This window comes from Eleutherodactylus coqui, chromosome 12 (genome assembly GCF_035609145.1).
Source record: "Eleutherodactylus coqui strain aEleCoq1 chromosome 12, aEleCoq1.hap1, whole genome shotgun sequence".
NCBI classification, from domain to species: domain Eukaryota; kingdom Metazoa; phylum Chordata; class Amphibia; order Anura; family Eleutherodactylidae; genus Eleutherodactylus; species Eleutherodactylus coqui.
The window spans coordinates 10180528-10205619 of NC_089848.1; the positions used below are offsets into that span (position 1 = coordinate 10180528).

Genomic DNA, 25092 nt, shown 5'->3' on the forward strand with positions numbered 1-25092 from the left:
TTTTCCACTGAGCTTATACAGAGAGCTGTGTTGGGGGAACAGTGGAGGAGATCAGAAGGACAGAGCAGAGAAAGCTACTATTACAGAGGACTAACTCACTCTGGGTGAAATGTTCTGCTCTTTGCAGTGAGAGGAAACAGGACCAGCAGCTACTCAGAGGATGGAGAGACAGCTGTGTGGTATTCAGTGCACATGCTACACAGCCTCTGAAAGAAAAGAGATGAGGGAAGTGAGCTTCTGTATACCCATGAGACCACCTAATCAGTGCTGGTAACTATCCCAACCTGAATGTAGGAGAGCTTATACACCAAGTATGAGGCTTTTTATATGCATACGAAGGAAAACCTAATGCAAAAAAAAAACACCTACTTTTTACATCACATTTTCCTCCAGCAGGGACCTTGTAAGATATTTGTATTAATTTTTCATGCACAAAAGGTTTCCATAGTTTTAAAAATAAAAAATAAAATTACCCCAATGCAGCCAACAGGAAGTATCTCTGCGTTTCAAAACTAGATTCCTTTTCAACGGCACACAATATGCACCGACATAAGTTAAGTTTATGTATAAAACAGTCAAACTCGGATGTGTTTAAAGGGAACCCCTCACCTGCCAGAACTTATAGCACTGTTAGGAGAGGTGACAGGGCAAACCCAGCAAGCATCAGAAGACTAACAGCATACAGCGAGACTAGAAGAAACGACAGCCGGCAACAGTCTGTTTGATATTGTTTATTGTGATTAGATCCATATTTTTAAAAAGATCTGTCGGACAGGTAGAAATAAGAAAGTATGCAAAAAAATCTGCAAACAAAACCATTTTGTATCCTTTAGTGGCAGAAAAAAAAACTACATCAACCATCTCCCCAAATGGACCCTGGGATTTATGCTATTGCTGCCAAGTAATCCTTAACTTCAGCAGGAGTGAGTCGCTTAAATCCAGCTTCATTGCAGATCCCCACTTCAATGTTGTCTTCTGTCATCTGACCCTCAAAGCTTTCCTATAGCAATACAGAACAGTATTATTACATGCTCCAGTCATCGGGACGCACCATATTAGTATCTGTATGACAATACCTTCAACGTTAAAATTGCTGTGTGAATAGCATCTTCCAATTCAAGATCTTCATTATATCTAAAAAATATATATTTAAAAAAATAAATAAAAAAAGTAATGACACATAATGATGCACACTAGAAAAGTTATTAAAAAAACACGTGCTGAGGGTGGTGTAAAAGCAGAAGTGTCACAATTTTTGCACATGATGGAGCAGTACAAGAATGACTAATGCCAGCATTTGTAAGCACATTTATGAATTTCCTCTGTTTATAAAACTTGTTTTCGTGTCCCCGCCCATACCGCATTGATTTCGCTGTTAGCTATATGAGCGCTGGGTCGATTACTGGATGACTTGTTTATTTTTTTGTGGTCCCAACAAGTGATCCTTTGACTCTTTCTATAATACACTGCAATACTCCTTTTGTGCAGCATTTCACATTTAGTGCTGCGCTTTCAAATTAACCCCAGCAATCAATGGATTAAATGGTCACTACTGGAGCTAGTTAACACACCGCTGCAATGGCTAGGATGAGAACTATATATTACAACACCTGCAGCTGATTGCACAGACTCAGCTCTTACTAGAGCGCAGATAGTTAGTTATTCACAAGATATCATTCGGACTCAGATTCTCCATGCAGATTTGTTTCGAAGTCAACCAAATAGGAATGATTGACTTTACAGACAACTTTTGAACAACCAGCAGCTATTTTTTTTTTAGCTGAAACTACTAACGACTAGTGAGCAAATTATCCCTCGTCACCCTGTGGGTGGCGATGTTTACACAGAACGGTCATTTGCCTTCACCCTTTGAAGTTATTTGAATCTACTCCTACTCATGTGAAGCCACCACACGTCTCAAGAGGGGATCCTCAGTGTGCCGGGCTGACCTTTGCCATGCAGCCCTCATCGCTTATCTCCTGAAGTTTTAATCAGCTAACTTACTACTTCAATAAAAGTTTCTTTGTTGTGGTCATAAGTTAACCAACAAAAAGTACAGGAGAGGAGAGCGCAGAGGGGAGCTAAGCCTTCAACCCAGCACAGTAATGGATCTTCTGAGACTTAAGGTCCTTTTACATGGATTGATTATTGGATAAGACTGTTCCTCTGAAAGCTTGTTGACCGACAACAGGGCCATCTAAGGTGACTGCCGGATCAGCCAACGAATGAGCAGATGTTCATTCATCAAATCAGCTTATGTTAGGTATAAAAGATGTTAGCTGATCACAACTACATTTCCATGTAAAGAGGAAAATGTGCAGCCGGCCTTCGTGGATGGACGATCATATTAGCTTCTTGACTTCAGGTTTCCTCGGTTTCGGCCTATTGCAGATGTCTATAATATGGGCACAAAAACATGCCCATAATACATCCGAGTGCCAGACTCTCAGCCTCATCCATGATATTATGGTTCTGGGTCAGGAGACCTTCGCCTCTATTGTGAACAAGCGTGTCTGGTAATACGCTTGTCTGAAACTGGACTGGAGTCGGTGTTGGTCCACATGGGGCGGAACTGCTGTGACTTTTACACAGCGATCAGCCCAGGTAAAGTCCTCAGTGGGGTACAGTAGCAGGCATGTGGACGAGGTCACTAATCCTATAACCTGCTGCAGATGTTCAGGCACAGAAAGTGATCCGTGTTGTGGATACTGAAGTCTACAACCTGTCAAATTCTGTTGCAGGTGTTCACAGCGGATTCCAGCTTTTTCAAGTTTGTACATGTGAATTTTACAGCCATCTTCATAGGCAGATTTTCAGGGGGAAGAAAAATCCACCCCATGTGGAGCTGCCCTTAAACAGTTAATTCACTTCATTCTAAAACTAGGCTTCCACTCCAGCCACTTGTGGTGACCAATGGCCACACGATATCGGCTGCATCTAGTTACCGCACGGCAGGATACCCCCTTGCCACAGTTGGCAAAGCTCTGGTTGGTTCCCTCGTCTTACTTGTCAACCAACCCTTTTCTACAACTTAGATCTGCTGTGAAAAAAAAGGAACCGGAAAAAGAACCATTTGTACCTTTTTTCAAGAAAAGTTTTTCCATTTACATAATTCTTCCCCATTGCTGTAGCCTTCCATGCAAAGTATGCCCCCTGCAGGAGAAAACATGTAGGTAAAGGTGATGAACACCACACTATACAAGTCACAGAAAAGACAAGAGGTTTAGGGCTCCTTCACAAGGTCTTCACTGTTCTACAATATTAAAAGGTCCAAAACTTGTAAGCATAAAAGACAGTTAACCCAATAAGGACCAAGCGCCAAAAATATACGTCTTTAAGCCCGCGGCACTGTAAATATATGGCGCATGTTTAAAGCTCCTACTCCTGTAATCCAGCAGGTTGGGTACTCGGCAGTCAGACAGCAGAGGACCCCAAGGAGCTGTTTTTAAGCACTTCTTTCAGCCTGGATAGCGCTTAATGAAGGCTATGTGGCGAATTGAGGAAGCAAGAGTTCGATTTCCTCAATTGCACCCAAAGATCGCCTGATGGCTGGCGCCCCCTGGTATAGCAGAGCCGCTGGGAACATGGATGCCCAATTTACAGTGGAAAACTGTAAATGTCCCTCAGAGGTTTTATACAATATCATGAGGAATGCGTGATAAAAGAAATATCAAAGCATTCAAGACACAATAGGGCACATAAGGGACCATAAAACCACCATATGCATAAATCCAGGTAGGCCCCACTAGGATACGCCAGGGTTAGAGCAGAAGCGCAGCTCTGACCCGTGTAGCAGCAGACGCTCGTAATCGCAAGCATAGCTCTCATTGAAATCAATGGAAGCTGTGCTTGTAATTGCAGGTGCAAGTCTCATTGATGTCAATGAGAGCTGCGCCTGCAGTTACGAGGGCCATGCACTACACAGGGGTCAGGGCAGCGCTTCCACTCTGACTTTAGTGTATCCCAGTGGACGTTTAGGACCTAACAATGGTACTTAAAAGGTTAAATTAAACACACAAGAGAATCATTTTTACTTACAGAAGGATCAGACTGGAATAAATATGGTCGCTGTTCATCCCAACCTGCAATTAATAACGAGACGCCAAATGGTCGTACACCACTAAAAAGAAAAAAATCTGTAATGTTACATCCAATTAAAAAAATAAATAAATCACAAACATTCTATCAGCTGCAGTCAGGATGTTTAACAAGTTCCCATGGTGAGTCTACGAGCAGACAATCTACACACAATGGTCTGATGCTACGGTGGCCGGTGTCATAAGCTTGACAAAGACCGCAGTTGGGAGGTCGAAACGTCGCTGCTGAACATGTTAGATACTCTTTGCAATTAAAATATGGAAACTATGTGACATGTGCTCATCCAATCTATTGGATTCCCTGGTGCTGCCTATCCTTTACTTCTTTGGATTATACATTTGTAGATCTTTGGTGTCCGGATCCGGAGTGGCGTGCACGGCAAGTAGTCCCACACCTGGTTGGCGATTGGACTGTGTTGTGCTGCAGATTTTCTGCAGTTTGATCGCTACGGTGGCTGGGCACGAGGATACGAACATGGGAGATTTTCTTCTGAAGTTGCAAAAGTTGCAAAAGTAAGAAGAGACCTTGGCGCACATTTACCCAAGACAAGCATCTCATATGCCAAACGATGCAGCACCAGTGCAGTAAGACGTGACTGACTATAGAGGCACACCAGAGTGCGATGGGAGGTCTCCTGGTGATGTACACCACACATTCCCGAGTGAGATATCGGGGTGAGTTTCACAGCCTGATATTGCCCTTACGGTGGTTTTACTGACAACCACATAGTAAGTTAGGCTGAATGAAGACAATATCCATCTAGTTCAGCCTGTTTCAACCCCCTCCCTCTGTTGGTCCAGAAAAAGCCCCCTCCCCCCCCCCCCCCAAATAAAATTAGGCAGATGCGAATTAGCCCCCTTGGGGGGGGGGGGGGGGGGAGAATTCCTTCCTATGATGGCAGTGCGAATAATCCCTGAATCATACCAGACTCCAAGGCCCGGAACAACCACCCTGCTGATCACCTAATGTCTATATCCTGTAATATCCTTCCACTCTAGAAAGGCATCTAGTCCCCTCTTAAACTCCTCTATGGATTTTGCCATCGCCACGTCCACCACAGGCAGAGAGTTCCACAGTCTCACTGCTCTTACAGTAAAGAACCCCCTTCTGTGTTTGTGATGAAACCTGCTTTCTTCTAGACGTAGCGGATGCCCTCGTTACCGTCGCAGTCCTGGGTATAAACAGATCATGGGAGAGATCCTTGTATTGTCCCCTCATGTATTTGTACATAGTTATTTGGTCGCCCCTCAACCGTCTTTTCCAGGGTAAATAATCCCAGTTTTGATAACCTCTCTGGGTATTCCAGTCCTCTCATTCCGTTTATTAATTTAATCGCCCTTCTTTGAACCCCCTCAAGCACTGCAACATCCTTCCTGAGCACCGGTGACCAGAACTGTACACAGTATTCCATGTGAGGCCTGACAAGTGCCTTATATAGTGGGAGGATAATGTTCTCGTCCTTCGCCCCTATACCTCTTTTAATGCATCCCAAGACTTTATTTGCTTTTGCAGATGACTGGCATTGGTTGGTCCAGTTAAATCTACAATCCACTAGTACTCCCAGGTCATTCTCCATATTACTTTTCCCTAGCAGTACCCCATTTAGTGTATATTGGTGACATCCGTTTCTCCTGCCCATGTGCATAACCTCACATGTATCAACATTGAACTTCATTTGCCATTTTTCTGCCCAAGCCCCCAGCTTATCTAGGTCCTTTTGTTAGCTGCACATTGTCCTCCATTGTATTAAATTATCTATATATATATAAAATTGAATGTATGCGCGTGTGTGTGTGTGTGTGTGTGTCTGTCTGTCTGTCTTTGTCCTTTATGCGCTACTACACCATTCATCCGATCGCCATGAAACTTTGGGAAGTTGTTGAGTACACTCCTGGGAAGATTACTGGCATAGTACATCTATCATATGATAAAGGGCGCGTGTGCGAGCGTCGTCGACAGTTACGCCCCCCCCCCCCCTCCCCAGGTAGATCGATTTCCATCATTGCCACTAATCCTCTCACTTCCCGGTGTCACAGAAACTTGAAATTTGGCACGAGCATTGATTATGTCATAAATAGGAAAAGCTAATAGGTCCCAACTCGATTATTCAATTCTAAGCGCCAAAGAATTAGCGTCCAAATTTTACGTATGCAATCTAATTCTCTCACGTCCTGATGTCATCTATATATGGTTTACTCCCGCCTTGTAAGCTATTTATCAGAGAACTCTCTCCTAGACCCCCTACAGTCTGGCTTCCGACCTCAACACTCGACAGAAACTACCCTTACTAGGGTATCCAATGACCTACTGACAGCCAAATCAAGGGGTGATTACTCCCTACTGATCCTCCTCGACCTTTCTGCAGCGTTTGACACTGTTGACCACAAACTCCTCCTCAGTATGCTTCGCTCCATCGGCCTAAAGGACATTGCCCTCTCCTGGTTCTCCTCCTACCTATCTGACCGCTCTTTCAGTGTCTCCTTTGCTGGCTCTACCTCCCCTCCTCTTCCCCTTGCTGTTGGGATCCCCCAGGGCTCGGTCCTCGGCCCCCTTCTCTTTAGCTACACAGCCCCTATTGGACAAACCATCAGGAGTTTTGGCCTCCAATACCACCTGTACGCTGACGACACCCAGCTATACACCTCTGCCCGTGACATCTCTGCACCCTTCCTCCAAAACATCACCGACTGTCTGCCCGCTGTCTCTAACACTATGTCCTCTCTACCTAAAGTGAAACCTCTCTAAAACTGACTTACTGGTATTTCCACCCTCCACTAACCGACCTCATCCTGACATCTCCATCTCAGTGTGTGACGCCACCATAACTCCTAGACAACATGCCCGCTGCCTTGGGGTCATATTTGACTCTGATCTCTCTTTTACCCCCTACATCCAATCTCTGGCCCGAACACGTCAGCTGCACCTCAAGAACATCGCAAGAATCCGCTCTTTTCTCACTGTGGAGATGTTAAAAACGCTTACTGTCGCCCTCATCCACTCCCGGCTCAATTATTGCAACTCGTTGCTGATCGGCCTCCCCTGCACCAGACTCTACCCTCTCCAATCCATCCTGAATGCGGCAGCCAGGCTCATCTTCCTGTCCAGCCGCTACTCGGACGCCTCTGCCCTGTGTCGGTCACTGCACTGGCTGCCCGTTAAATACAGAATTCAATTTAAACTCGTTACCTTCATCCACAAAGCCCTCCACAGTGCAGCGCCCCCCTATATCGCCTCCCTCATCTCAATCCAACAACCAGCCCGGGCTCTCCGCTCTGCTAACGAAACCAGACTGAGTGCCCCTTTAATTCGAACTTCTCATTCCCGCCTCCAAGACTTCTCCAGAGCACCACCTGTCCTCTGGAACGCACTAACAAAAGCTACCCGAGCAGAACTTCAGGCGTGCTCTAAAAACGCACCTCTTCAGGGAGGCATACCGCATTCCCTAAACAAACCCCTCTGTACTTCGCCTGATAACATGCTCCCTGACCTACTGACTGCAATCCCTGCTAGCCATCATAAACCGCTCCTGCAGTCACACGGCTAAATGTCTGACCATTGTCTATGTGTATAACATCCCTCACTCTCCACCTCGCCATACCGTGCACATCTCCAGCCCCTTTACCTTCTGTATCTCCCCACCATTCGTAGAATGTAAGCTCGTTGGAGCAGGACCCTCACCCCTATTGTTTCCATCAACTGATTACTATATGTAACCGCGGTTCTGTAATGTTTGTACTTTTGTCTTTCTGTATCCCCCCTGTCTATGTAAGCGCTGCGGAATATGTTGGCGCTATACAAATAAAGTTTAATAAATATATATATATATATATATATATATCTATATCTCTCTATAAAAATGTCTGTCTGTCCTTTTTGCATTACTACACCATTCATCCAAGATTACTGGCATAGTACAACTATCCTACGATAGGTGGCGCGGGTGCGAGCATCGTCGACAGTTATGCCCCCCAGACAAAGATCGTAGATCGTTTGATTTCCATTTCAAGCACGAAAGCAAAAGGCATTACGAGCAACGGGATGAGTGTTCAACTACAAAATGATGCATCCGCCAAACGTTTCGCAAGACAATTGCTGGATATTGAGAATGCTGAGGTAAAATGAAAGCTGTGCTGTGATTGGTTACAATTTCTTATACTGCTGAGGTAACATGAAAGCTGTGCTGTGATTGGTTGCCATTTCTTATACTGCTGAGGTAACATGAAAGCTGTGCTGTGATTGGTTGTTATATATTATACTGCTGAGGCAACATTAAAGCTGTGCTGTGATTGGTTGATACTTATACTACTGAGGTCACATGAAAGTTGTGCTGTGATTGGTTGCTATATATTATACTGCTGAGGTAAAATGAATGCTGCGCTGTGATTGGTTGCTATTTTTTATATTGCTGAGGCAGAATAAAAGTTGCGCTGTGATTGTTTGTTATTTCTCTTACTGCTGAGGTAACATGAAAGCTGCGCTGTGATTGTTTGTTATATATATTATACTGCTGAGGCAACATGAAAGCTGCGCTGCGATTGGGTGTTATATATTATAAAGCTAAGGTAACATGTAAGCTGCGCTGCGATTGGTTGTTATATATTATACCACTGAGGTTACATGAAAGCTGCGCTGTGATTGGTTGCTATCTAGATATATAAAAACGAATGTATGTATGTATGTATGTATGCATGCCTTCGCAGCAATGCGTAAGCTAGTCTTGTATAAATTTCGAATCATCTGCAAATATTGATGTTTTACTGTGCAGTCCCTCTATCAGGTCGTTGATAAATATATTGAACAGAATGGGGCCTAATACTGAACCCTGTGGCACCCCACTAGCAACAGAGGCCCAATCAGAGTATGAACCATTTATATCCACCCTCTGCTTCCTTTCTCTGAGCCAGTTCTTTACCCAGAAACACATGTTTTCGCCCAGAACGATCTGCCTCATTTTATATATCAACCTGTTATGCAGCACGGTGTCGAATGCTTTAGAGAAATCCAGATATACGAGATCAATAGACTCTCCCAGGTCCAGCCTACAACTTACTTCATCATAGAAGCTGATCAGATTGGTCTGACATAATCGTCCCCTCATGAACCTGTGCTGGTGAGGGGTTATACGGTTTTCCTTGAAATATTCCAGGGTGGCATCTCTCAGAAACCCTTTGAATATTTTTCCAGTTACTGAAGTGAGACTTACCGGCCTGTAGTTACCAGGCTCTCCTCTTGATCTTTTTTTGTATATTGGAACCACATTGGCAATGCGCCAATACAGTGGTGCAACCCGGGTCTTGTTAGTATCCATAAATATTAGAAATAGTGGACCAGCTATCACATCACTAAGTTCCCTTAGAACCCTTGGGTGTATTCCATCTGGGCCTGGCGATTTATCGATTTTAATCCTTTTTAACTGGCTTTGAACTTCCTCCTCGGTTAGGCAGGTGATATTTAGCACGGAGTTAGTTTTATCCCCCTGTATCTCGTGTGACATTTCCTTTCCGTTTGCGAATACACTTGAAAAGAAACCATTTAATAGATTTTCCTTCCACCCATCGTCTTCTATGATTTCTCCTGCATTATTTGTTAAAGGGCCAGTGCTCTCAGTGCAAATCCTTTTACAGTTTGTATAATTGAAGAATAGTTTAGGGTTATTTTTGCTCTCTTTGGCAAGCAGTCTATTTGCCGCCTCTTTTTCTTACATATTTTGTTTTTCCCTATGATTTTAGCGCTTCTTTGCTGCCTTCTTGTTTTTTTTGTTGTTTATTGCCCCCCTTACAGTCTTGTCGAGCCACATTGGTCTCCTTCTACTTGTAGTTCTTTTGTTTTTAAAGGGTATGAACTGCTCACATGAGGTAATTCGGATGCTTTAAACTTATCCCATTTGTCATCTGTACTGATATTTTTGAAGATGTTGTCTCAACAAATGTTACCGATAATAGTTCCTGAGCTGATCAAATTTTTCTTCACTAAAGTTTAGTTTTTTTGTCGCTCCCTGATAAGGCTTCTTATTGAACAACTGCAAATTATTTACATTGTGGTCACCATTTCCCAAGCGTCCCTCAACCTGCACCCCCATGATCCTGTCTGGTTTGTTAGTTAGTTCGTACCAAGTCCAGAGTGGCCCTCCCTCTAGTTGGCTCCCGCACAAGTTGGGAAAGGTAGTTATTTTTAATTGTTCTCAAGAACTTATCAGCCTTGTGAGAGTCACAGGTTTTGCTTTCCCATATTAAATCCGGATAATTAAAGTCTCCCAAAATAATTACTTCATTGCGGTTTGACACCTCTTCTAGTTGTCTTATTAATAAGTTTTCAGTTTCTTCAATAACCAGATTTTAATAAATCGCGCAACACTATTGGCGAGACCCCCAATCAAACTTTTATCATCTCTTCTGTTGAAAGGTGATAAAACACCAATCTTTGGAGAATGCCTTAAGCATAAATATTACTAACACTAAGGGCAGAGAGTACACACAGTGTCAGGCATAGTTTGACCGACATTTGTCCAGTGTAAATGGGCTTTAAGGCCGGATTCACATCTGCGCTATAGCCTCCATCCCGAGGGTCCGTCGCAGATATGGCACAAATTACCGGAAGAAATAGCCCTGCATGCTGGGCTTATTACCCAGGTGAAATGTTGGGCAGCTGAGCGGAAACCAAATGGACCCCATTGTTGTTCATGGGTCCATTCAGTGCCGTCTGGTTCCATTATAAGATGGATCAGTTTGGCCGCAGATGTGAAACCAAGCCTAAACACATGTATTGTGGGCTGAATTTTGCACTATTCTCTGCAGCTTCTACAGTTATCTGTAAGCCGGCGGAGCCGCGACAAATATGGGTTCCAGAATAGTTCTTACCCAGACTGCGTATATTCCTGCATGACGGACGCCACTCGCTGGACTAGCTGTGCGGTGGGGATAGGCTCCTGGTACACCAGGTAATACTGCTGGGCAAGTTTCCGGGCCCTCCGAACAAGGACTCTAACAAGTCAATGGAAAAATATTTATAACACAACATATCAACGAAAGGACTGCGCTGCAGGTATCGCTCTACTCATGTCTCACAGACTACCTAAACACCGTTACCTGTAATCCGGGCCCATGCCGCTGTACACCATGCCTATGTGTTTGGTAATTGGCTCCACTTTATGTACACTTTGCTCATCATATAAGATGGATTTCTGTTTTTTCTCAGTTGCCAAAACGACACCATTTGCAGCTAAAACAGAGGAAGCGGTAAGGTTACCGAACCGACCAAGTTCACTCAGTAACAATACTTGCCTAAAAGCAGAACTGCGAGGATCCTAAGGGGCGAAGTATGATTAAATCACCAGCCATAACCACTACTTGCTTTTAAATATCTGGCTTTTTGGGTGCATCGGTCACCTGGATAGATAGCAGCTCAGTCCTATCTAAGTGAAAGGACTGAGGCGCTATACCAGGCACGGCCACTATGATGTGTACGGCTCTGTGCCCGTTATGCAGGGCAGTGGGTGCAACACTCGCTCAAGCGCTGTGGCCACTTCAGACAGCTGAGTGGTAGAGGGCCCCCGAGTAGCAGACCGCCACCGATCGGCTAGTCATGACTTACCCTGAAGGTAGGTCATCAAAATTGATCTACAGCCTCTCTGTCCTTTCTGGTTGCTGCTGACGAGGACATGTGACTGATGTAACCAATCACGGGCTACAGCAGTGACCTTCTAGAGCCTGTGATTGGCTGCAGCAATCATGTCCTCGTCAGCAGCAACCAGGAAGGACAGAGGCTGTGGGGCAATTTTAGGTAATGGAAAAAAGTCCTTTAAAAGGGGGTTTTATCATTAAAATCAACTTTAGGCAGAAGTAACTCACTCCCCATTACCACCAATTCCTTCATGCATTTTCCATTTTGCTCTGTTTTTTTGATTCCAACGCTGGTCACATGACACATTAGCACATTTTGCAGTTTCGTCTGGCGTCATGTAATATAATTATATTTGTATAGAGTCATCTTATTCCGCAGCGCTTTATTTCCGGCCAAGGCAGCGAACACAACATCACTAGTGACATAGCGTTCACTGCCCAGGACGGAAATATGGAGCTCACAGCTGTCCTATTGTATGTGCCAGAGGTCTTATAAGAATTACAGAAGGCCAGAGAGATAAAAACGACCGACTGCCGACGCCAACCAAAACAGTCGCCATATGCACCTTGTAATCCGAGACTATACAAATTATATATCAAAGTATCCAAAACAAAATGAGGAAACCACTTTATTTTAGCGTAAACGTCCTAAATGTTATTTTTAAAATTAGTATTTTTTTTAAGCTTTTTACATTTAAGCCCTTCCCTCCACAGGACGTACCCTTAAGTCATGTGGATAGTGTGAGATCATAAGATATCTCGCGTTATCCAGCAGCGGGAGCTGACTGTCACTGATAGCCGGCCTACCGCTGCAACAGTGGGGGTGCATTGGAGATGCGACCCCCGCTGTTAACCCCTTTCCTGCCATGATCCATGTAGATCGCAGCATGTGAAGGCGTCGCAAAAGGGAGCGCGCTCTCTGTGATGTCAGCGAGCTGGCAGATAGCCCAGCTGGTTGCCATGGCAAGAGGACGCCACCTACAGGCGTCCTGTATTACCACTGCCTATGATCGCTGTAATAAGCGATAAGGCATTGCAGTAGAGAAGTCCTGCAATGCTTTATCATAGAGATCATCGGTGCTATGGTGTAAGTCCCCCAGAGGGACACAAATGGTGTAAAACAAAAAAAAAAATAAAATTTAAAAAAAAATGGACAAAAAATAAGTAAAAAAAAACCTTTGTGCTTTTTCATTCATATTAGCATGAAAAAAAAAGGTTAAAAAACCCACATATTTGATAGTTATGTCCATAACGTCGTGTACAATAAGTTGAACACGCTTTTTATTCTACACGACAAAAAGCGTAAAAAAAAGCTAAAAAAAAAGAACTGAGGCAAAAATGATAAAAACTTGCATTTTGCCTCCCCAAGGACGCTATAAAAGTGATCAAAAGAAGCTGTATATACCCCAAAATGGTACCAATAAAACCTGCAGCTCGTTTCGCAAAAAAGTCCTCACAGAGCTCAGTCCATGGAAAAATAAAAAAAATTTACAGGACTTTGAATGCAGCGATTTAGAAAAAAAAAAAAAAAAAGATCTCCAAAGGGTTTTTGCAGAAAAGTGGAAAAAAAAGAAAAGAATTTTGATAACTGATCTGCAGAAAAAAATGTTATGTCATGTAAGCTGAATAATTAACGCTTATAAAAAAAAATATATATAAATTTATGGCAGGATTGATGTGTTTTCTCTCCCTGCGATCATAAAAAAAAATAAATAAAAAGTTTTACAATATAGTCTATGTACCCAAAAATGGCACCGATGAAGACTACATTTCGCTACGCAAAAAACAAGCCCTTATACGGCCGCGTCGACGGAAAAATAAAAACGTTATTACTTTTGAAAAATGGAGATTAAAATCCGCCAAAAATCGTTGTGTCCTTAAAGGGGTTGTCCCGCGGCAAGTGGGTCTATACACTTCTGTATGGCCATATTAATGCACTTTGTAATGTACATTGTGCATTAATTATGAGCCATACAGAAGTTATAAAAAGTTTTATACTTACCTGCTCCGTTGCTGGCGTCCTCGTTCCCATGGAGCCGACTAATTTTCGCCCTCCGATGGCCAAATTAGCTGCGCTTGCGCAGTCCGGGTCTTCTGCAGTCTTCTATGGGGCCGCTCGTGTAGAATGCCGGCTCCGTGTAGCTCCGCCCCGTCACGTGCCGATTCCAGCCAATCAGGAGGCTGGAATCGGCAATGGACCGCACAGAAGCCCTGCGGTCCACGGAGACAGAGGATCCCGGCGGCCATCTTCAGCAGGTAAGTATGAAGACGCCGGACCGCCGGGATTCAGGTAAGCGCTGTGCGGGTTGTTTTTTTAACCCCTGCATCGGGGTTGTCTCGCGCCGAACGGGGGGGGGGGGGGGGGGGGGTTAAAAAAAAAAAACAAAAACCCGTTTCGGCGCGGGACAACCCCTTTAAGCCTAGAAAAGGCCATGTCATTAAGGGGTTAATAAAACTGAAAAACAGAAAAAGATCTAATAAAAAAAAAATAGCCCCATATGCCACAGGGAAGAAGAAAAAGACGCAGCAAAAATAATTTTGGTAGTTGAAGGAAATAGAATAAAACAGTAAAACCAGCACACGAGTAAAACGTCTCATCAGTCTGTAAGTGACAAGTTCCGCAGGTGCACAGATTTTTTTCTACAGTTGATCCTGAGCTGCAGACGCCGCAGCAAACAACTTACCTTTAATGCCAACAGATGGCGCTCCTGCAGCTACCGCGGCCAGTGCATACTCAATCTGTACAAGTTTACCTGAAGGACTAAGGAAAGAAAGAGGCGTTAGTGAAGCATTCCGGGCCTTACAGGGTGTGGATACATCTGTGCACCGGGCAAAAAATACAAAAATAGGAAATAAAACTGCCAAACAGAGCAAAAAAAGTCAAAGTCAAAGTCATACAAGTCAAATCAAATAATTTATCCCCTTCACTCTCCAGCCATTTTAGTTTTTCATCCCCGTAACACTTTCTCCCCCATGGACATAAGCTTGTTTGTAGCAGGACAAGTTGTGTTTTGTAACGGCATCATTTAAGGCCGCCTGCAGACAGGCGGGTCGGATACGGCTGCGAGGATTCTCGCCGCGGGACCCGACGCAAGCACCTGCAGAAAGCGTCGCGTACTCACCCGTGCCCGCGGCTCTGGCTGTTTGATGTGCCGGCTTGCGGGGCAGCCGGCGCATGCGCAGACCGGAGCTGGCGGTCGGGCAGTGACATTTCCCCGCACAGAAATAGAGCATGCCGCGCGAGATTTCGCGCGGACAAACCGCGGCTGTCTGCCTAGGATTGCGTTTGCTAACGCAATCCTATGACAGCTTCCAAGAGCGGAAATTCCGTGGGAAATACCGCCGCAGAATTTCCGCCCATCTGCAGGCGGCCTAAGTCTACTGAAAAGCGTTCATATTTTGAGCTCAAGTGAAGTAGAACAAAGCCATCGTCTCGTCGTTTTTGGGTTTTGTTCTTATGATCTTCTGGCACTACATTTTTTTTCATGTTCACAATAAATAATGTGATATTTTAATAGTTCAGTCTTTCATGGATGTGACAATGTTTATTTTTCATTCTTCAGATTTTTTTTTTAAATGCTAGAAGGTGCTTTTACCATTGATGACCGATCCTCAGAACAGATCATTAATAGTTGATTAGCTGTGGTCCACCGTTCTGGATTCGTGCTGATCATCCAGCCCGCCGTCAGCGCAAGGGGGCCAAATGTGACCATCGGGGTGGCAGCCAGAAGTATAAAAGTAAAAGGTCATCAATAGTAAAAGCCCAGAAAAAATGTATTATACCTACCTGATAATCAGGTTTCCAGTAGTCTCCACGACAGCACCAATTGAGATTGCCTCCTCTTGATAGGACAGGAACACACTGAGGTTAAAAGCTCCTTCCCCACTTTCCTCAGTGGATTCTAACAAATTGCCGGGGTAGGAGCTCAACTTCAATTCCTTCCCTTAACCGGGGTTTTTTGTTGATTATAAAATTATATTATATTATATATTTATTTGTTTTTTATATTATATTCTATTAGTTTCTTTTCTATCCATTTAGGGGGGGGGGGGGGGGGAAGGTACGGGTGCTGTCGTGGAGACTCCTGGAAACCCGATTATCGGGTAGGTATAATCTATTTTTTCCCCAATCGTCTCCACGACAGCACCAATTGAGATGTACCAACTAAAGTTTATTAGGGTGGGATTGCTGCCGAGAGGACTTTGTGGCTGAAGGCCATGTCCTCGTCCTGCTGCACTTTTACCTTATAGTGTTTAATGAACGTGTGGGTTTTTTTCCAGACTGCGGCCTTGCATATCTGCTCGACCGAGGCTGAGCTATGTTCGGCCTATGAGGATGCTACTGCCCTTGTAGAATGGGCTTTAAGAGCTAAGGGGATTTCCTTCCCGAGGGCCTTATAGGACTCTATAATGGCCAGGCGGATCCACCTGGCTATGGAGTTTTTTGCAGCTTTGTTCCCTTTATTTGGGCCACTGAACTGGACGAACAGGTTGTCGTCCCGTCTCCAGTGGCTTGTCGCATCTATGTAGCCTAGGACTGCTCTCCTGACGTCCAGGCAGCTTAGGATTTTTTCTTCCTCGTTTTTAGGTTTGCTAAAAAATGAGGGAATTATTACGTCCTGGGACCTATGAAAATGTGATACCACTTTTGGCATGAAGGCAGGGTCCGTTTTAAATACTAATTTGGAGTCCGAGATTTTTAGAAATAGGTGGCGAATGGACAAAGCCTGAATCTCGCTAACCCTCCTCGCAGACGTGATGGCTACTAGAAAAACGGTCTTGATCGTAAGCATTTTTATCGGTAGTGAATGGTTCCGCTGACATGGCCCTTAGAACCCAATTAAGGTTCCAGTCTGGAACAAGTTTTATGGGTCTAGGTCGTAATCTAGCTGCTGCTGTCAGGAACCTGTTGACCCATCTATTGTCCGCGAACTTTGTGTCGCATGTGGCGCTAAGGGCTGCGACCTGGACCTTCAGGGTACTTGGAGAGAGGCCCATCTGTAGGCCCTCCTGCAAGAATTCTAAGATCAAAGGGATGCTCGGGATAGAATCCCCGGAATCCCTTCCCTGTCTCCATGAGGAGAACCTTCTCCAAACCTTCTGGTAGATAAGGTGGGTCGTCTTTTTTTCTGCTGGACATTAACGTTTCTACCACTCTTTGTGAGAATCCCTTCCCCCTTAGTGAGGATTCCTCAAGAGCCATGCTGTTAAGTGGAGTCTGTCTAAGCCCGGGTGGTTCAGTGGCCCCTGTGATAGCAGATCTGTCCAGGTCGGAAAGGTGACTGGGTCCTGGACACTCAATGTTGTCAGAAGACCGAACCAACTTCTCTTGGGCCCGAAGGGGGGGGGGTCACCAGGATTAGCGTGCATACCTGGGTTCTGAAATGTTGTAAGACCCTGGGGATCAGTAAGACCCTGGGGATCAGCGGTATCGGAGGAAACGCGTACACTAGCCCCTTTCCCCAGTCCTGGCCTAGGGCGTCTATTGCTGTAGGACGATCTCCTGGCCGGAGGGAGAAGAAATTGCCTACTTTGGCGTTCTCCCTGGTTGCAAATAGGTCCAATTGTGGGGACCCCTCCGGTTGGTCAGGATTCTGAATGCCTCCAGGGAGAGAGACCATTCTCCTGGGTCTATCTGCCTCCTGCTGAGGCAGGCTGGACATTAACGTTTCTACCACTCTTTGTGAGAATCCCTTCCCCCTTAGTGAGGATTCCTCAAGAGCCATGCTGTTAAGTGGAGTCTGTCTAAGCCCGGGTGGTTCAGTGGCCCCTGTGATAGCAGATCTGTCCAGGTCGGAAAGGTGACTGGGTCCTGGACACTCAATGTTGTCAGAAGACCGAACCAACTTCTCTTGGGCCCGAAGGGGGGGGGGGGTCACCAGGATTAGCGTGCATACCTGGGTTCTGAAATGTTGTAAGACCCTGGGGATCAGTAAGACCCTGGGGATCAGCGGTATCGGAGGAAACGCGTACACTAGCCCCTTTCCCCAGTCCTGGCCTAGGGCGTCTATTGCTGTAGGACGATCTCCTGGCCGGAGGGAGAAGAAATTGCCTACTTTGGCGTTCTCCCTGGTTGCAAATAGGTCCAATTGTGGGGACCCCTCCGGTTGGTCAGGATTCTGAATGCCTCCAGGGAGAGAGACCATTCTCCTGGGTCTATCTGCCTCCTGCTGAGGAAGTCCGCTTTTTGGTTTAGCGTCCCTTTTAAGTGTGTTGCCGTGATCGAAAGGATCCGGCCCTCTGCCCAAGGCAGGAGACCTTGTGCCCCCCTGGTGCCGAATATGGGCGACTGTGGTGGTATTGTCCGACAGTATCTTTATATGCTGGTTCCGTAGCGAGTTTCCTAACTGCTGTAGGACCCGCCATACAGCCTGTAGCTCTCTGTAATTGGAGGATTGTTCTTTTATCCTTTGGGACCACGGGCCCTGAAAGAACTGGTTCCCCACATGCGCTCCCCATCCCCAGTCGCTTGCGTCCGTTGTGATGTGCGTGGCTGGGTTTTGTAGCCAATGAACCCCTTCCTGCAAGTTCGCTGGGGATGTCCACCAACACAGGGATGTTTTCACTGTGTTTGTGATATACATTTTTGTCCCTAGCGAGGACTGCTTTTTGTCCCATGTGGATAGGACGGAGGCCTTTAGAGCTCTGGTGTGAGCCTGGGCCCATGCTACTCCGGGAATGCATGACGTTAGGCTTCCCAGGAGAGACATGGCTTCCCGAATTGTGCATGATCGTTTCTGTAGGAAGGATCTGACCAGCCTTTGGATTTTTTTTATTTTTTCCTCGGGCAGGCAGGAGCATCGTAATTCTGAGTTGAGTGTTATGCCCAAAAACGTCTTCTTCCTGTCGGGGGCTAAGCTGGATTTTTCCCAGTTTATGATCCATCCTAGAGACTGGAGGAGTTCTAGCACTATCTCTAGGTGCTTCGTTAGTAGTTTCCTGGACTCTGCTATTAAAATATCGTCCAGGTAGGGTATTATTAGGATCGACTTTTTCCTCAGGTAGGCAGCTACCTCTGCCATAATTTTGGTAAAAATTCTGGGTGCTGAGGAGATCCCGAAAGGCAGGCATCTGAATTGGTGGTGCTCTATTCCTTTGCCCATATCCACTGCGAACCTTGGGTATCTTTGGGACCCCTCGTGGATCGGTACGTGGAAATAAGCGTCCTTTAGATCGATGGATGCCATGTAGGCCCCTTTGGGAATCAACTTTATCGTTGAAGAGATGGACTCCATTTTGAATTTTCTGTACTTGACACAGGTGTTCAAAGGCTTCAGATTCACTATCATCCGCTGTTTCCCGCAGGGTTTTCTTACTAGGAAGAGCTTGGAATAATGGCCCTGAGTTTCCTTGTTTTGCGGTACGGGGGATATTGCGTTTAGATGTTGCAGGTCCCGAACGCACTGCCTTAGTAAGTGTAACTGTTGCCCTGAGCCTCCTGTGATAATGAATTTCCTTCTGGGGAGGGACACCAGTTCTATCCGGTATCCCTGCTGTAGGATCTTTGGGATCCATGGGCCTTCGCAAATTGCGGCCCATTGGTCCACAAAGTTCCCTAGCCTTGTCCCTATGGAGCTGGCGTCAGGGTCTCTGCTTGGGCTCCCCCTGGTGGGGATTAAAGAGGATATTTCTCCCTCTGCCCCCCCCTTGGGGTAACTCCAGCTGCCTGTCTTGCCCTTGCCTCGGTAGGCCTCGGGCTGTTGCCCTGGGGTTCGGAAGAATGTCTTTCCTCTTTGCGGCTTTTCTTCCGGGAATCCCTTCTTTTTGTCGGCCGCCTTCTCCAGGATTTTGTCTAGGTCTGGTCCGAACAAAAACTGACCGTAGAACGGGAGGGCGCATAGTTTATTTTTTGAGGCTAGGTCGCCTGACCAGGATTTCAGCCATAGTACTCTTCTGGCTGAGTTAGATCGGGCTGTAGCTTTTGCCGAGAGTTTAACCATTTCGGCCGCGGCATCCGCTAGGAAATTTGTTGCCATACGCAGGATAGGTAGGGAATTTAGGATCTGTTTTCTTGGCGTTTTATTGGTTAAGTGTAGCTCCAGCTGTTCGAGCCATACCCCCAGAGTGCGCGCCACGCAGGTGGCTGCGATCCCTGGCCTAAGTAGGTTTGCCGCTGCCTCCCATGATTTTTTAAGAAGGCCTTCGGCTTTGCGATCCATGGGATCTTTTAATTGTGCGGCGTCCTCAAAGGGCAGGCTCGTCCTCCTAGCTACTTTGGCCACTGGGACGTCTACCTTGGGTATCTCTTCCCAGCTTGCGCAAACTTCCTCCTCGAATGGGTACCTTCTTTTTACCCCTCTAGCAGAGAAGGAACCTGCGTCTGGTTTCTTCCACTCCTTTTGGATAATTTTAATGATGTTTTTGTGGACAGGGAAGGTATGTTTACGCCTCTCCCCTAGTCCCCCGAATATCTCATCTTGCAGGGTGCGCGGTTCTCTGGGCTCTTCCATTTTTAATGTAGCCCTGACTGACTTAATTCTGTTAAGTCGTCCTGATGGAAAAGGTATCTTTTGTAGTCCTCATCGTCTGAGGACTCCTCGGCCGCCTGTTCCTCTTGCTCCGACCTGATAGAACTCTTGGAGTCGGAAGGCTCGACAGGAATATATGCCTTTTTCTGGCGTTTCTCTGGCGGCGCCAGCTGTGACGTTAGGGCTGATCGAACCTCCTCCTTCACCAGCTTCCTAACGTCATGCATGAATCCCCCCCGATTCCTCTTTGACTAGCCTAGCTACGCATGCCTTGCATAGAGGCCTATGGTACGTAGCTGGCGTCCCACATTCCACGCATTTTTGGGGGTTTGTTCTGGGGGGGGGGGATGTCTTTTTTATCCCCCTGACAAAAAAGGGAAAGTATTTTTTGCGGGTAAATATGCAATTTTTCCATATACAATACATTGGATTTTGCATTTTGTATTTTTTGCCGCACTGGCTACTTACGGCCGCTGAGGTTTCAGCTATCTCTGGGGCTGGAGTATCCTGCGACCTGTAGTGCTGGTCCACCTTCTGGCTTCTCTCAGGTTCCTTATTTTGAATTTTCGCGCTCCTGCGCTAAGCCCCGCCCCCTCCGCTCCTGATGCGAGCGTGATGACGTCACCACGCTGGACACGTGACGCGACGTCCCGCCATCAAAGGGCTTCCTGGAGCGCCGCGCTGTGACTATACAAGGAGGAGGAGGGGGACTGAGGCTCCCGCTTTGTACCCCCCATGGGCCGCCGCGGGAGGAACCTGGCCCGGGGGTTACCACTCCATGTGGCGTCCCGGGAGTCGTCTGGCTGGGAAGGGAGGACAGGCTGACCCACTGCCCTCCGATCCGCCCGTGAGTATGCTTTGGCTGGCTTCTCCACCAGCCCCTCTCAGAGATCCTGAGGAAGGAAGACACTGAGGAAAGTGGGGAAGGGGGGGGGAAGCTTTTAACCTCTCAGTGTGTTCCTGTCCTATCAGGAGGAGGCGATCTCAATTGGTGCTGTCGTGAAGATGACTGGGGGAAATCCCTTTAGGCCCCTTGCACACGGGCGGAAATTCCACTGCGGGATTTCCCGCCGAATTTCCACCCGTGGAAGCTGCCATAGGATTGTGTTAGAAAACGCAATCCTATGCAGACGGCCGCGATTTGTCCGCATAGAAACGTCACTCCCCGGCCGCTGGCTCCGCTCTGCGCATGCGCCGGTACATCACAGAGCCGAAGCCGCGGGAGCAGGCGAGTGCCGCTCTGGTCCCTGCAGGGGTTCGGGTCGGGTCCCGCTGTGAGAATTCTCGCAGTGGGATCCGAACCGGCTGTCTACAGGCGGCCTTAATGTCTAATATCTTTTATTTTTCATCTTTACAACTTTTTAGTCTTGCAATTGTCTAACCGCCTGTAAAATAATATACTTCAGCACTTCAGTACTGCGATACGATGTACTTTTAACATCAGTCTATTAGACAGACTTGACTCCATGGCAGCCTTAGGAGCCTTCACTATGAGCCCCCCCCCCCCCCCCCCCAGCTACCATCTTAGCTGCTGTCATCAGTATTGACCACAGCATCTAAGAGCTTAAACAGCCAAAATCTGCACTAGCAATGTTTGCAGCGTTTAACACGGCTGCCAACCGCCAGGTATGGAGCGAGCTCAGCAGCAATGAAACCCCTGGTACCAAAGGGTGCACATGTACACTCTTACAAGAGGTGATTAAAGAGAATTTACAACTCTTAAAAATCTGATGACCTATCTATGACGTAGGTCATCAGCAGCGGATCAGTGGGAGTCTGCCACCTCGGACCCCAGCCCATCAGTTGTTTGCTGGGCTGCTTTCAAGGTACATTGTTCAGGAAGTAGATAGCTCCGTACGCGTGCAGTGGCCTGGCATGGTATTGCAGGCACAGCTCACAAAGTGAATTGGAGCTCTGTCTGCAATCCCACACTCAGGAAAGCAACCATGCAAAGTCGTCCCTGGAAAATTTCATACAGAAATACAGCTGATCAAAGAGGCAGGCGATCAGATGTGTTTTTGTCCTACGAGGCCCGCAACCAGCAGCATGAGGTCTATGGGTTTTGCTCCGCTGCTTCTGGATTAGGTTCAAAGTAATATCCAGGGCTCTAACGTTAACCCTTTAGTGATAAAGCCAAATTTTGGAAATCTGACATGTCACTTTAACATAAAAATCCGCAAAGGTTTTGCATATCTATGTGATTCTGACATTGTTATGTTATTTCGCCACATATTGTACTTCATTTACTGAATTTATGTAAATTAAAAGTGCCAAAATTGGAAAAAGTTGGAAAAAGTGTTTTTTCACATTTTCAACTGTAATATCTCAAATATATGCAAACATACTACACACATATTTGATGAGATATACATTTGCATCTGTTTACTTTATTCTGGACGCACATTGGAAAAACTTAGGGTTTTTAACCATTTAGGAGAATTACAAATTTAACATTAACTAATATTTTGAGGAACATTCTGTTTTCCGACACTAAGCCAAGATTACAAAGTCTCATAGGTGTCAGAATGATATATACCCCCACAAATGACCCCATTTTAAAAACTACTCCACTTAACATTCAGAGGGGTGTCATGAGCATTTTGACCCCACAGTTTTTTCAGGAGTTGTATGAAATTTTATTTTTTTAAATCAAAATAGCATTTTTTTGCAAATGTGTCATTTTAAAGGCATTTTTTTTTCTATAGGGCACACAAAAATGAGGATTCGCACGCCAAAAGGGATCCGTTAGTCCCGTGTTCAGAAACACTCATTATGGCCATAATCTGCTGTCCGTATGCACAACGGGGCCCAAACCGAAAGGAGCAGCCGGCGGCTTTCAGAACAGACATTTTGCATGGATTTAGGCCCCATTGCCCACTTGTATAGACCTTGAGTGACCAAAACGACGGAAACCCCCCACAAATGACTCCATTTTGAAAACTAGACCCCTTAACAAATTCATCTAGAGGTGTATTGTGTATTTTGACCCCACAGTGTTTGAATGAATCTAAGCAAATCAGAAGGAAGAAAACTACGATTTTTATGTTTTTGGCAATTTAAAAACTGTTTTTTTTTGTACAGCACAAACATGAATAAAGACTTTCACCCCAAAATGGATACCCATTTGTCCATGTTCAGAAATATACCCCATTGTGGCCCTCATCTTATGTCTGGTTGCACAACGGGACCCAAACCAAAAGGAGAATTGAAGTTCAACTGATTTTAACTTTCACGTGATCGCCATTATCCATTTGATAATAGCGATCACGTGACCAGAGACTGCTCACTGTGGTCCTCGGCTACCTTTAGTAGCCAAGAGATTTTATATTTCCCAGACTCTTCCCTAGCTTCTGCGCTTGCGCCCGCCATTCTGCCAACAGGCGCATGCATCAAAATTGGGGAAAGATCGACAGATAAAGATCCCGTAGGGGTATATCGCCGGAGGTCTTAGGTATTTTCACCTCCCGTCATGGATCGGATCCATGATGGGAGGTGAAATGTTAACTTTTTTTACATTTACGTGAGGACCGTTATCCATTGGATAGTGGCGATCACATGACCAGTGACCGCGTACCACAGCATCCTGTGAAGGCTCTCTGCTACCTTTGGTAGCCAGGAACAGGAAGTCTTATTATCCAGGCATTCTGTGGCTGTTACGCAGGCGACCGTCACCTTGGCCACAGGCATGTGGGCAGAAGCCGGGGTAAGGTCCGCGGATAAATCCGGGGGCCTTAGGTACGTAAATTCATCCTCCCTCTACTCATGCTGGCTGGGAGTAGTAGGATTTAAAGTTTCCTGAGGTGCGAACCCTTCTGAATATGCGCCCGACGGAGACGCACATCGCGCAGGACGTGGGCGAGTATTTTCTCCTCCCCTCATGGATCCGATCCATGAGAGGTAAAACAAACTTAAAGGGGTTGTCCCGCGGCAGCAAGTGGGGGTATACACTTCTGTATGGCCATATTAATGCACTTTGTAATGTACATTGTGCATTAATTATGAGCCATATAGAAGTTATAAAAAGTTTTTTACTTACCTGCTCCGTTGCTGGTGTCCTCGTTCCCATGGAGCCGACTAATTTTCGCCCTCCAATGGCCAAATTAGCCGCGCTTGCGCAGTCCGGGTCTTCTGCTGTCTTCAATGGGGCCGCTCGTGCAGAATGCCGACTCCGTGTAGCTCCGCCCCGTCACGTGCCGATTCCAGCCAATCAGGAGGCTGGAATCGGCAATGGACCGCACAGAAGAGCTGCGGTCCACAGAGGGAGCCGACCCCGGCGGCCATCTTCAGCAGGTGAGTATGAAGACGCCGGACCGCCGGGATTCAGGTAAGCACTCTCCGGTTTGTTTTTTTTAACCCCTGCATCGGGGTTGTCTCGCGTAATGTTACTTTTTGAACTTTTCTGTGATCGCTGTTATCCATTGGATAGCAGCGATCACAAGCCCGGAGACTAATCACCACGGTCCCCGGTAACATCTCCTGATACCCGGCTACCTTCAGTTTCCCTCACCCTCTCCCCATTTGCTGCTGTTTGCACCCAGTTTCATGCTTCAAAGTTCAGATTTTCAGGTGGTCTTTCCCTATTTTTCTGCTGCCCTGCTGTTTAGAATCTACTATCAGGCAAGCATTGTGTGGCAAGCCCAGAATTTTGCTAGTAGTTCACTGTCCTGCACTTCTTTTCCCTTACTTCCCATGTTGTATTCCTCGGCTTCTAGTCCAATCAGCAGGGAGGAAGCATCTGAGTGCCTGCTCCTCTGCTTTCCCAGGACGATTCAGGCATTAAGGCCGCTTTCACATGGGCTACAAAAATCACACGATATCGCTGTCACCCATGTGAAAGAGGCCTAAGAGACATTCTGCCCAAATGGTTAGTAAAGCCAAAGTAACGTAACCACACATGCTGTAACAGC

General features: G+C 46.2%; 1 protein-coding gene across 1 annotated transcript in view; it reads right to left on the reverse strand.

Moving 5' to 3' along the window:
• Positions 1-716: 716 nt before the first annotated feature.
• PSMA2 (proteasome 20S subunit alpha 2) overlaps positions 717-25092 on the reverse strand; it is a 28985-nt gene continuing 4609 nt past the window's right edge. The window contains exons 2-8 of the mRNA XM_066584492.1: positions 14402-14478; positions 11184-11316; positions 10956-11078; positions 4039-4120; positions 3080-3153; positions 1077-1134; positions 717-1000 (exon numbers count right to left, since the gene is read on the reverse strand). Coding sequence (XP_066440589.1) covers positions 884-1000; positions 1077-1134; positions 3080-3153; positions 4039-4120; positions 10956-11078; positions 11184-11316; positions 14402-14478 — 664 coding nt within the window. The 3' untranslated portion in view covers positions 717-883. The remainder of the gene's footprint in view (positions 1001-1076; positions 1135-3079; positions 3154-4038; positions 4121-10955; positions 11079-11183; positions 11317-14401; positions 14479-25092) is intronic.